Source organism: Hippocampus guttulatus, chromosome 5 (assembly GCF_054856545.1).
Source record: "Hippocampus guttulatus isolate MCC_2025c chromosome 5, RoL_Hgut_1.0, whole genome shotgun sequence".
In the NCBI taxonomy this organism is placed as follows: Eukaryota; Metazoa; Chordata; class Actinopteri; order Syngnathiformes; family Syngnathidae; genus Hippocampus; species Hippocampus guttulatus.
The window spans coordinates 16,982,926-16,996,972 of record NC_141265.1 but is presented as its reverse complement, the minus strand read 5'-3'; the positions used below and the strand labels follow the sequence as shown (position 1 = coordinate 16,996,972).

Below are 14,047 nucleotides of genomic sequence, written 5' to 3'. Positions count from 1 at the left end.
GGATTCTTCCGGTCATCTCGATGTCATCCATTTCAACAAAAACCCTCCAGAGCTGTCCTGCCAAAACTCTCAACTCTTTTCGCGCACTGAAAGAAGCAACCGGGACAAGCTTTACAGATGTGCTGCTTTGTTGTGTGACTCGCAATGGAACGGAAAGCTGATAGTTTATCGTTTGGCGTTGGAATATTATCTTTAGTCACACGACTCCCGAAACTGAACCTATCTGACAAACAAGTTATATAGGTTCAGTGTACACCGCCTCTCTCCCAAAGTCAGCTGCGGTCGGCACCACTTGCAATCCTAACAGGGTTAAGTTGGATCAAAAAAGTGACGGATAATTGGCCCTTCTTTTGTGCCACCGTTCAATCCATCCACCGTGCCCGTTATTCAGCTCAAGCAGCATAACCACCAAGAATGAGCCGTGAAAAACCCCAATCGGGCCACCAACACGTAATGAGTCATCTTGAAAGACCACAATAAAATCTTCACTTTCTGGTCCGCCCAGTTCTCATAACACGTAGCAAAATGCAGACCAGCTGTGTGAAGGACAACGCCGGTCTGCTCCAATTCGTATCCACTCAGCACATTTTCCGTCTTATTCCACACCACACCCTTGAGTCGCTGCTCTCTGGCGTAGGTGCTCTGCCTTGTTAGCGGCAAACAACGCGCTATCCTCGATTCATCTTCGCCAAAGTAGATGAAAATAATGAGCAACACATGCTCGCCGCTGGCTGTTATCAATTTGGCAAGTGCTTCATAAGTCAGCCTTGCTTCCATCTTCCCCTTAGAAACTCACCGGGAGACTTGCGTCAGCAGACTCCCACGGGACATGGTTGTCCCTGTTCCCCGGTGCTCCGAAGACCCGGAACAAGAGATCTGCTTGTTGTTAGCGGTAACTTTACAAGCCAGCAAAGAGCTGGAAAGCCGATAGCCAGCTGCGAATGCACTCACGGCCTTGAGAATTGGCTCCGGTGCAGCGGAGCCGTGGAAGACACTTTGGGTGGAGCTCCAAACCCGAGACATCCGCAATACATCAAAACCGTCGAGTACATTCTGTCCTGTTAAACGTACACACACGCTGGTAAAGGTCGATCGACAAAGGTTTTCTCCCACAGCTTGGAGCACTGTCGCTTAAACTAAGGAGGTGTTTTTTGTTTGTTTTTTTTAGCTTCTCTTTGACTCACGCAAACATGTGTTTACTGTTTATGACAGTTCTATTGAAGTGTTAATTATTGCTTAAATAAAATCCTCGCACATTAAAACATTGCCATCAGTATTCGGAGCCGCCCTCCTCAAGCGCAGGCGCTTCTCTGGCACAAAATGCAAAGTATTTGTTTTGTTGGGGCCAGACTGGAAGTAGGATTGCGGCCTCTGTTTTATTGGTTGCACTTTTATTTCGTCCAGGTTGGCAAGTGTATATTTTCCTTATTTGGATGTATTCGACACGTCCTGAATGTGCAGTATTTCAATCGGCAGCTCTCCAAATAATATGCATTGTTTTTGCTCCCAGTTGTTTGTCATAAAGGTTCTTTCCAAGTATACGAAAATATTATGAGCCTCCCAACGCATGAGTTTTTCGAGTTAGAACGTAGTTTTTTTGTCTTCATGTTTTCTACTACCGAGCGTCACACACGCCGCTGCTCGGATGAATTTAGTATCACCTTCCCTTGTTATCTGTAAAATTATTGAACTGTGTTTATTTTTACACGTGTCATAACATTTGTTAGTGTTTAGCTCAAACGTTAATTTGAAGGGTTGCTTTGGGCTTATTATCGTTTCGATGAGATTTAATGACGTAGATTTAGACTTGTACAAACACGCTACTAAGTGTAATAAAAGTATTCTAAATGTCATTCTGAAAGAAGCTAAGAATTGAACCTTGAACAATGACATGAAGTGTGAGTGCCGTGGCACAGTGGATGACAAACTTTGAAACTGTAAAGTTCGGCATTGCTTTGATGGTGTGTCAGTTTACGTGACATAACTTCAGGTCAATCAATAAAACTTGTTCATATGGTTTCTTTATTTTCCTATCACCCATGGCAGAGGGTGGTGCTCTTTTTTGAATCGCACTTCGCCACAGGAAAATAAAGAGGATCCCAAAATCATGTGCGTCAGACGTCACTGCATAGGTTCAAATGATATGAGAAGCGATTTATGATTTGATTATTTATTGGATGAAATGGCAACATGGATGGAGGTAGATGCGCTTCCAATAAAAACAATGGCAAATTTCACTCAGCCCTGATGTATGCACAGAAATATCTCCACTTCATTGTTAGAGCTGTCTTCACGTCAGGGATTAAATAAGGTAACCGTTATGTAATATCTGATATCCCTTTTGGGGAACGGGAACCGCAATGAGAGAAACTCGCCAGGACCGCACGTACCGTTTTTGGCCCGTGAATATGTCTATGCAGCTAGAAATGTGTCTACTTCTTAAATCTGCTGAATGATTTGTCAGCCTTGTACATTTTTTTTTGTATTGTATTGGTTTCCTTTATGCCTCATCACTTTCAGCTATACATCTTGGATGACTTGTGTGCTCCGTTGAAGCCAATGGAAACATATAATTGTCATAGTTTTCTTCTCCAATGATCATCGGTGAACCGTGTCGCCAACTTTGCAATTTTTGCAGCCCCTGTAGCGTCGATGTCTTCTAAAAAACAACGCCACATGGAAGTTTTCTCGCAAAAAAGTGCATCGAGTCCAAAAATAAATAAATAAATAAATAGGAGGGAGAGTGATCATATCTTTCACGTCCTCTTCACACACGATCAATTTCGCAGTAATAACTGAGATGATACTGAAAAGGTTCAGCGTGTTTTTTTCCAACGTTGTACATCATATCCTACATTTTAATTTGATGTCAATGGCATCAAATCTATTTATTTATTTATTTTATTTAGCTAGCGTTTTTGCTACAGTGTGTTTGCACTGTATATTATCTTCATTTTCTCCGCCCTGCTCTTCTAGTAAATGGCCTGACTGCAGGGAAAAAATGTACAGTATACAGTATGTATATTTATATTTAAATTTTTGGGTCTTTAAAAATACAAACATTTCCAGATGTGTCTTTCGCGATTTCTATTCCACCACACTGAACTCTACCCACCGCTGTTTGTGAGTCCTTTCCACTTCAAAATCGTACCAAGGAAAAAAATGACCACATCAGCTTGAGCGAGACATGCGAAATCATAGAAGAGAATGAGGCTCTCCTTTATTTAGTTGCGAATTCAAATCCGTGAGGAGACTAAGAAAATTCATGACTGAAGCTAAGTGGGCTGTTTTACTGACCAAAGTCTTCATTTGCTTGCAAAAGTTGGAATTCCATCAGCACTGACGGAAGATCCATCAGTCCGTCAGCCCTTTTGCTGGCGAGTGACAAATAACGGCAAACCTTAAAAAAAACTGACGGACTAAGCACCAAAGTGAGCGTTCAGTTTTTTGTTTTTCATTTGTCCATCACTTACTGATAAATATGTACTGATGAAGCCTTGTGAAGCTTTTATGGCCTTTGCCATATTGATTGGTAAAAAAAAAGAGTCAAGCCAGAAAAAATCGACGACACACGGGCAGAATTTCCTGACGTGCCCAGCTCTGTTTGCTTTCGGCATATATGCCAGCAAAGGAGATTGAAAAGGCAAGTTCATCAAGATGGACAAGCTGGTGGTCTGCCTGTGTTTCTTGACAGTGCCATCCGATTAGAAATTAGTAGCCTGGCACGCATCTTCCAGTGTTTGATTGCTGCCGGGCTTTATGAATGGGGAACGTTTCAATAACCTAACACGCAAGAACTGATGCAACTGAGGACTTTGCTGAGCTGTGAATCCAAAAGAGAAAAAAAAGAGGGGATGACATCAGTGATTTAAGTCCTTTCCGAGCACAAAGGGGAATAGCAATCATCACACGGAGACCACAAGTGTATTATTTCTTTTTTTTTTTTTTTGTGTCCACTTTGCTCATCTTATGCAAGTTTCCCTTTCAATCTCCAGAGAAGTGAGGGAATCCAAGACTGGAGCATGTTGGAACTGTAAGAATATACAATGGAGGCCCGCCACGCTGTCATCTCAGCGGACAGACGGGGAAGTCAGGGATGGCGACCGAAAACAGTTTAGCATATCACAGCTGTGATAACTCAAGTGGGCTGTAAGAAATGACTTATTTGGTCATTTGGGGCGCAGGGCTCTTGCTGAGAGCAGCATCTGCGCCGTGTTCCTCCACTCCCGCATTTGCCACTTTTCACAGACAAACTGAGTGGCTGGGAAAACGTGAAATGGAGCCACACAACCTTTGCTCCGCGCCACTCGCAAAACGATGCCACGTCTCATTAAACATCAACTCTATTCAAAAATGTAGTCTCCAAAAGCAAGTTTTCAAATGTTGCCTTTCCTTGTCGAGATACATCCAGCATCCAGGGGTGTTGATGGCCTTCTGTCTGAGATGGATGTCGTTTCTCGTGCTCTGATGACATTTCCAAAAGACTCATGATGGATGGGGATTGCAAATGGTAGATTTTTCTTTTTCACATGCGACTGGTGTATTGCAGTGCAAAATCTGTTTTGCTGCCCAGTGAAATTTTTCCCCTATCAGTCCCCATCTTTGCACGCCGCAGATTTGTGAAAATGAGGAAAGGTGCCTTGAGATACAAGTGTTTTGAGTTACGAGTGCAATCAGAGAAAAAAAGATTCCAGTATCTTAAGGCATATATATATATATATATATATATATATATATATACTGACAAATAATTCACTTTTTTACACAAAATACAACTTAAAATAATACTTGAGGAACACAAAAGAAGAGTAGGCCCATCAAAAACGCCATTGAAATGCTTCATATAATTGATCTGGAGACTGATGCTATCTTCCCCTCACTAGCCTCATATAAGGTTAAATTACTCTTAAATCACTCTCCATTTTATTGTTTAATTTGTTTCTTTTTCTCCATAAAGCTGAATCACTGTTGTAATTGCGTGAATCCGATTAGCCCACACGACCGCATACATTGTCTACGTGCTGGCTGTCGAGAACAAGCCAAGCCGAGTCTCCCATTCAGCCAAGATGGAGAAGTGGGGGGGTTCCAGAGAATGTGCCAAAGAGGAGCCCCAATAGAGCCACGCATGATGATGGGCTGATGGTAAGGGGAGTGGTCTCGATCCTACAAGGCTCCAATAAAAGCCACTTGTGTGGACCTCTGAGGAGCCCGCACTTTCCAGTAGCATCAAAGGCATCTGCTGCACTGAGAGACAGAGGCTACAGCAATATTTTTTTTAGAAGAAGAAAGAAAAAAAAAGAATAGAGACAAAAATTGTGAAAAAAAACCCTTTAAAAATCATTTTAATTCAAATTACAACTTAAGAGGGCCTCTTGTGTAAAAAACAAAACAAGAAAAAAGACAAAATGATAAGTTTGCTGTGCATCACAATATTCTCCTTGACCCTGGCTGGCAGTGCTTACAGTCAGGGGACAGGCTCTGCCACACCATATTCAGGTAAGATTCCAATTTTTATCCTGTTCAAAATGATGACTTTGTTATTTTAAATCATGAGTGAATGATCTATGTAATGAGCAAAATGCTTCCACGCAGCAGGAGGGTCACCGGAGGTTTCCGGGATAGTAACACACAGAGACATTGGCTCGTTGGCTTTCTGCCAGCAGACCACCACGTTTTGAAATGACTCGGGAATAAATCGCCATTGTGGCCAGCGCTCACAAAGTCGGACAGAACGTGATGAGGTTGCTCTGTGCAACTGTCTGACATGGGCCAGTGTGTCTTCTGGAAGTTCTTCATTAGACAACTTTTTTTTTTTTGTCAGTCAGTCACTTGGTTTGCTAGTTGGATCATTCATTCGTTCTTTAGGCAAGCATTTGGACCATCTATTGGTCGACTCTAAAATGTAGAATAACATTGGTTGTTTGTTAGAGGCGATAAAATTATAGAGGTGCATTTTGATGCCCAATAAAACCAAAATGTACCTTTATGTTTAAAAACATCCTTAAATATTGTGTACTGCAAGAAGGAGACAAATACCACACACACACACACAAACAAAATATATGTATTATATTGATGTTGCGAGTTGATTGAATGCACTTTCAGCATCGCCTGCATGCTCATTGCTGACTCAGATGTCGCAGGCTGGATAGCCAGCCAACTTTGTGCTATTCAGAGTTGTCTGTGGGAGGGACAACACTGGGAAGTGGTGAAGCTTTTTTTTTTTTCAAATGTTGGAATTGTTCCCACAACAACCAGTGAAGTGTGTGCGCGCGGGAGGGGGGGGATGGGCTGCACTATAAGAAAGCACTTGTTTGATGAGACGAAGCTTCGCACCAGGAAAACGACAATAGTCCTTTACTTCTTACTGATTTTCAAAGGAAATATTAAAATGTACGTTTGCTCATTTTACAGCAATGTTTAAAACCATGCAACCTGCGTAAATTATTATTCCCCGTGAGCATGTTTGCTAGCATTCACAGAGAACACAATTTTAAATTTTGCAGCGACTGCAATGCAGTGCGGCACAATACAGGTAGCGTTTTATGAAACTTATGAACGGTGCATTGTCCACCTGCTCACAGGGTGCCGCCTGTCCTTCCACTTAGTGACTCACTCCCGCGCTCAAAGCATTTTTGGCACTCTGACACAGTAACGGGCATCCTGACAGGAGCCGAGTTACGATCAACGACCAACGACCAAATGTACAGAACCACATACTGAACGGCAGCCAAATAACACTTTTCCCTGGAAGTCTGTTAAGCATGATTCCAGCTGCGGGCGCTGCTCGTTGGGGAAAGAGCTCCGTCGGAAATGGCCTCAATCCAAATCCAGGCCTCAAGTCGTGTTTAGGTTACCATATCAGACAGTGATGATGCACGGTTGCGTTTACTTATCTGCTCATGAATTGTGAGGTAAATCTGACGTGACAGGTCGGTGTGCAGGGACTTGCTTATCCTGTCAAGTACGCACCCGCCCCGCGCCACTGTGCTGTATCCGCTTTCTATATTTGTGCTCATTATTCATTACAGAGCGTGTGAACAGTATTGTAATTAGTGAGGAGGTTTCGACATGCTTTGTTTGCGCCAGCTAGGCTTGTTAATTATCCTGCCATATTGACACAAACAGGCCAGCACCAAAGGAGCGAAAAGTTGTGAGTTGCAGTGTTGAAGCATCAGCTGAACGCGCCGTCTTCCATCGAGCACGTCAGTACATTTGAAACTTTGTTCCTTGACAATATGAACCCTTTCATGCACCCTGTAACCTGATGACATGATAAATTGTCCACTGTAGTAACCTCTGTCCCTGAAAGGGTTAAACATTAAAAGGTGTTTTTGTCCGTGAATTTTCCGAACGTGACTACACAACAAATTTGTGAAATTCTTGCTACAGCGCTTCCTTTTTTTGTTGTTTTTTCTTGTACATTGGAAGAATGTTCAATCAACAATCATTACAAATGAATGCAGGAAACACACTGAATTTTATTGTTTATCAAATGAATCACTTTCAAAAATGAGACAAATTATAATTACAAATTCTTTGGTCTAATTGTGTGACCGACAATCACATCTGGAGAGTCAATTTTGACGTAATGGCGTCTGTTCCGAGATATTTTAAAAGCTGGTTAGGCAACCTGAATCCTTCAGGTTTTAAGCACACCTCATGAAATGGGCACTCATGCAGAGTATTTATGAGGCCTTGGAAAAGATTTGCGTCATTCCTTGCAACATAGAAAAAAAAAACACTCAAAAGATGCTTGGTTGGAGTTGGTGTTTCTTAAAGCTGTTCCAAGACTTGACATTATGTTGACTAGTCACGTTGGACATAAATTGAGTTTAGTGAAGCGTGTTCTGGTTTAATTTGAGCCAGACTGAATCTGGAAGCAGTACGTGTGCATGACAGCTCAATATTAACAATGCAACACCCACTGAACAAAGTCCAGCTATGTCTACTGTGTGGTCAGAATTATGCAATGGGCTCCTTGGATACTCTTCCAGTGTTAAACAATTAAGTGTTCATATGCATGAGGGCAGATTATCTGGAAATGGGTTCAAGCATGTGACTCCATTTATTCCTTGTATGCCCAGTGAAGAAAAAGTCCAGGTACAGAATGTTTCAGGCCTCCTGATTTTTTTTCAACGTCAATCAATTAAAGTACCTGTAAAGTTAAAAAAAAACTTGCTAATAAACCTCCAATATGCTAGTCCCTAAAAAAGGGGGGGGGTGGATGGGTAAGAGACCCCTCCTCCCAAAAAGTTAGTTTTTCCAACCTGAACATATGGATGCTAAGGTGTCCAGAATGTTTCATACGCCTGCACATACTACTACCTTTTTAAATTCTACCCCTACTCGCTCTCCCGTCTTTATCTGCATGACGTGCATGCACTCACAGCAGACAATGAGGTGCTCTAAAACCACGCCAGCCTACTATCCAAAGAGAAGATTAATTTTGGGGGGGTTTAGGCAAAGCTAGGTAGGAAAAAAAGGTTCTTATATTATCAAGAAGGGGTGACTTTGGCTAGAGCCCCCGTGTGTCACTGGACCCATTTTAGCCATGCCTTAAAAATGAACACGTCATGTATATATTGTATGTAAATATAGTAAAAATGTAAGTATCGTTCGTACAGGATCTGAAAGTGTCCGTATGCATTCGGGCAGATTACCTTCTAAATCATAGGTGTCAAACTTAGGTCCTGGAGGGCCACTGTCCTGCATGTTTTCCAAGTCTCCCTGTTGTAACACACCTGATTCAAATGATCAGCTCATCAGCAAACTCTGTGGAAGCCTGACATCGACCCTGTTCATTTGAATCAGGTGTGTTGCAACAGGGAGACTTGGAAAACATGCAGGACAGTGGCCCTCCAGGACCTGAGTTTGACACCAATGTTCTAAATGGTCCCAAGGATACTCGTGGCGCCAGATGCTCCCAGTTCGCCCAGTCCAGGAAATATGCTTTTGCTAAACATCCAGTAGTCCAAGCAAAGTTCCAACTCAGTCATTTCCTTCAAAACTCTTCAGAAATGTAGGACACACTGTTTCAGACCAGCTCACAGCAGTTCCTGACTCCAATTACCGGACTGGTTCAAGGGCTGTACCTGTGGAGACAGGGGTCAAGGGGTTGTGTACATCTGTCCATCTGGGGCCTATTATTGCCGAGAGTGGGGCACTGCTGTTAGGCTGCTTCAGGCCCACTTATCCAAGCCCTGCGAGGTCAAAAAAATGGTGATTACAGAGGTTGTGGGAACCCATGTCGCAAAATAAATGAGCTACCATTTAGAGGGTGTGCTGCTTGTAGTAAAGGAATACGATATTTATTTTGTCGATGTGTTGTGTGTGTTAGAAGCTTTGTTTATATCTGTTTCAACTCAAGCTTTGGCAGAAGCATGAGAGGACAAACTCAACATTTCTAACAACGTTCAACCATTCCCATGCTCCTTTCTAGTTAAGATGATGGCCGACCTTGGAGCCAACGTTACTTTGCCCTGTCGTCTCCCGCAAGAAAGCAGCAGCTTCTTTAGCATCGGCATCCGAGTCAAATGGACCAAGGTAGCGGAGGATGAGGCTCTGAATGAGGACGTGCTGCTTTCCATGGGCTTCCACAAGAAAACGTACGGAAGCTTCGAGGATCGCGTCTACCTGCAGGAGCGCGACAGCGACGACGCCTCCTTGGTGATCACGGACGTTTCCATGGATGACGCCGGAACATACCGTTGCGAAATCATCAACGGCATGGTAGACACCATGCAAGAGATTGGCTTGGAGGTTCAAAGTGGCCTCCGTGATGGTAAACTGATTTAGATCTCCATCCTGTTTGGGTTTTTTGGGTCATACGCTTGTGTTTCTATTGAACATGTTCATATCTTTTTTTAATCTGGTAGGGAAAAAAGTGTATTCAAACTGTAGTGTAAATAATCTGTACCTCACAGAAACGCCACTTCAGATTATTATTACAATTGCATCTGCTAAATGGCGACATTACCGAGCGCGACTACTTCTTCCTTTCATAACTTTGCTGCTGTGAATTGGGAATTTCTCCATTACGAGACTAATAAAGGTTTTCTTATCTGATCTTATCTGACAGAAATTCTCCGTAGAACAAGTTTAACTGAGCTCAAGCTTTAGCTTTTCACAATTTCGACCATCGCAATGTTCTTCTCCATAAATGAGAAGCTCCAACCCACTCTTAGATAATCATTTTTGTATAAACCATCGCTCCAAACGCAGTCATCAAAGTAACGACAATAATTTTAAGTCCACCCAGGAGCTGGGTGGACTTAGTCAGTTGAGCAGTCTCAACTGACTGAGAAAAAGGTGACTGGTCGCCAATAACCAGTCAGTAGCAGGGCACATACAGACTGTATAGACACAGCCAACCATTAACTCTCACATGGACACCGTCACTGGACGCAAGCCACGTTGCCTGCACCAAAGTCAGGCAAATGTATCTCTGTCACGCCATCAGTACCTTTCAGCAGTCCCTTTGTTGTTACAACTGTATTTCTCAAGTCTATGTTGTACTGACAGAAATGGAGGACATTTGTGCACAATAGTTTGAAGGGTATCTCCTCTCCCACAGGTGTGGTGTTCCCCTACTCACCACCTCTTGGCCGCTACAGCTTTTCCTTCCACGAGGCTTTGCAGGCTTGTTTGGATCAGGACGCGGTGGTCGCCTCCTATGACCAACTGTTTGAATCCTGGAAGGACGGCATGGACTGGTGCAACGCCGGCTGGCTGGACGATGGCACCGTGCAGTATCCCATCACAAAGTCGAGAGAACCCTGCGGTGGTGCCAACAACCGACCCGGCCTCAGAAACTACGGCAGGCGTGACAAGTACATGAGCCGCTTTGATGTGTTCTGCTTTGCCAGTCCATTGAATGGTGAGTATTGAGGCTACCGTTTTTTAACTTTTTGACCTGGCAAGTAAACATTAATTGGGTACAGACTTCAAGCAAGGTAGTTCAGAGAGCAACGTAAACTTAACTGTCAACAGATGCTCTGGTTAGTTGACATCTAGCCGTCTCTGTAATTTGTAGCTTGACAGTTTCGATATTCACTTCAATTTATTGGACTGAAATTTTGTTTCCGATCAAATGTTCCGATTCGTCTACTCCACGCAGGACGTTTCTACTGGCTGACCCAGCCTGAAAAGCTCAACTTCGATGAGGCCGTCCAGGCTTGCTTCGATGACGGCGCAGAAATTGCCAAGGTGGGTCACATGTTCTCCGCTTGGAAGCTGGAAGGCTACGATCGTTGCGACGCCGGCTGGTTGGCCGACGGCAGCGTCCGTTACCCGATCTCCAGACCCCGCAGGAACTGCAGCCCCACAGAAGCTGCGGTGCGCTTTGTTGGATTTCCAGACAAGCAACAAAAGCTCTTCGGTGTCTACTGCTTCAGACCTGAGCCCTGAGGAGCCCGGCTGAAGCCACCACCACCAAAGAGCCGCAACCACAAAATTTGCAAAAATAAATTACCTAATCCTTGGATCATGACTAAAATGAACATTGGAACACACAAGCAACCGTGGTTACCTTTCAGAACCGTTTTAGAGGACATTTTCATATCATCTACAGTAGAATACAATATGCAATGTATCAAAATCACAGATTTGACGGCGACAAGGAGTTGATTGTTTTTTCTCCACTGAGTAATTATGGAAAGTTCAAGGTTTAGCGCTGCTATGATTATAGCGCAAACATTGAAACCGTTAGTGTTTTTGTTTCTTTGTTTTTTTAAAATAAAAAAAACTTTCCAATATATTCATCAAATGTCACCTTGCACATTTACTAAAACTTGGCTGCAACGCTTGGTGTGCAGTTTACATGTTACATTGCATCGTCATTGCCGAACATTTTGTTTCATTTCAAGCAGATGGTGCGGTTTGCACACTTTTTATTTCACAGGGAAAAATGAATGTAAACAACTTAGACTGTGATTTCTTCCGAATAAGAGAGTACCAATCAAATCAGCTTCCGTAACAATTTTATATTGTTTTACTTTATTCCTTTTTTTTTTTTTTTTACAATTCTGCCTGCATTTTCTTACAAAACTATTTTTAAAACAATAATGAAAAATAAAACAGCTGTTATTTTACTTTGTGGAGTTTTTCTTCCCAAAAATCCATTTTTGGAGGTCTTAAAACTTAAACAGGCAATTTAGAGTCCACTTCCCTGAAAAGATTTAAAAGCAAGCTCACCCCCAACGCACGTATTTATTCTTTGGCTTATTTTAATTTGCACAAGACTGGCTGGGAAGCCCCTCAAGTTAGACAAAAGGAACCGTCGTCCGTCTGAAAGGCAGTCTGTTGCAAAGCATGGGAATGGGGTCATGTTTAGTTTGCTACTGCAGTGAAATGCCAGCAAAATATAAATGCACAGACAAAAACAGGATTTCACCAAATAAACTTACTTAAATTTTATTTAAAAAAATGTGATGGGGCACTAACCAGCATGTTGCATACAAAAAATAATTATGGGGACAATCACCAACACATTTTCCTTTGTGTCTACATTCATACCCTTTAGTGGCACAACAACACAAAAAACCCCCAAAGAAAAAGCACCCCCCACAAAAAAAAACATGATACTTGTTATAACATTGGACGCTCACTCATCTGAAATCTTGTATAGTGTCACAAATCAAAGTTTTTCTGCAACAGCTAAATTAAGCGATTGTTTGTGTCGTCGAGACATAAAACAAGATGTACAAAATCCAAAATAACAAGGTTCAAAGAAACAGGGAATAAACTCCATCCATCCATCCATCCATTTTCCAAACCGCTTGATCCTCACTAGGGTCGCGGGAGGTGCTGGAGCCTATCAACAAACGGAAACATAAGATGACAGAATAAACACTTGGTTAAAATGAACGGAAAAAGACTGGAAGAAACCAGGCAAGTAAATACTCACAACCTGACGAGACAATGAGGAACACCTGGAGAGGACACGGGTGGCCGGAGGGAGCTGATTGGTTGGCACAAGGCGCAAGTGCTGACGAGAACAGGTGGAGATGAAAACCGAGTCATGAGTTGGCATGTAAAACGGGACACCAGGAAAATGTCAAACAAAAGTTAATCGAATGAAAACAAAGTCAAAACAAAAACATTTATAATCAACATCGAGTGGGACTTCAGTTTTGTACGGTAATTAGTCCATTCCAGAAAGTTTGACTAAAACCGAATCATATGAAATCTGAAGCAATAATCTGCATAGGAAATAATGTAAATTCAAATAATCCATTCCAGACACCCAAAGATAGTTCCAAAAATTTTTTATTTTAGAGTAACAATAACTTGCGGACCGCAGCGAATATTGCTTTGAGTTGGAAAAAAAAACAATGCATTGTGGAAAAATCATCCATGCCTGTTGAGTGCTTTTAACACAATTTACGAAATGCTTCAGATAAAGTCTCCTAGATTCCCGGAAACAAATCGCTGAGTCACTTTTTCTTTTTGGATGAAAACCGGGCAAAGTTTGGCCAAAAACTGAGTTTTCACTATAATTTCTTGTTGGCAGCAAAATCCCACTTTTTTCCTCTTTGAAACATTTTACATGAAACTGTGATAAAAGCATTCACTCGCACCTCCATTAGCTTGCGAGTGGGATCGATTCCGGGAGATTCAACCAGCTGAAGAGGCTCGTTGAAGGGTCGATGCCAGAAGATGGTAAACCTTTCAAAAATGGTTTGTGTTGTGTCAAAAGCCAAACGCTGGGTGTGACTAGAGTGACTCCGATAAGCCACCGCTCAAGCGAAGTAAAAAACGTTTAACGCTGTTGTCCTGTGTCGAACGGGTGACCCCTGGCCGCACCCTCTATCAATGTTCCCTGCGAGGAAATGGAAGCCATGGATCAGGTTATAATGACTCAAATCACTACGAGCGGGCGATGGGAACGCTGGGGAAGCTCGGCAGCTGGCACCCACAGCCGGTGAATTAGAACAATCTGGGTGGGAGTCATCCAACCTGCAGGGAGATGTGCAACTTCCACCTGTTTTTGCATCCAGTGAAGAGACCTATGTGCCACTAGGACATAAGTGTCAAACTCACGTCC

At 42.7% G+C, this 14,047-nt stretch overlaps 1 protein-coding gene across 1 annotated transcript; it reads left to right on the top strand.

Moving 5' to 3' along the window:
- Positions 1–5,205: 5,205 nt before the first annotated feature.
- On the top strand, positions 5,206–12,092 carry LOC147205288 (hyaluronan and proteoglycan link protein 1-like). Its single transcript, XM_086111473.1, has 4 exons — positions 5,206–5,496; positions 9,443–9,784; positions 10,577–10,879; positions 11,120–12,092. Exons 1-4 carry the CDS (start codon positions 5,406–5,408, stop codon positions 11,407–11,409), a joined length of 1,026 nt encoding a protein of 341 aa, XP_085967599.1. The 5' UTR covers positions 5,206–5,405; the 3' UTR covers positions 11,410–12,092.
- Positions 12,093–14,047: the final 1,955 nt, after the last annotated feature.

Bases quoted from the DNA above. Each gene is read 5' to 3' on its own strand.
- LOC147205288 (XM_086111473.1), top strand. From the start codon at position 5,406: ATGATAAGTTTGCTGTGCATCACAATATTCTCCTTGACCCTGGCTGGC. The intron at 5,497-9,442 runs GTAAGATTCCAA...GCTCCTTTCTAG, and splicing joins CTCTGCCACACCATATTCAG to TTAAGATGATGGCCGACCTT. The intron at 9,785-10,576 runs GTAAACTGATTT...CCTCTCCCACAG, and splicing joins TCAAAGTGGCCTCCGTGATG to GTGTGGTGTTCCCCTACTCA.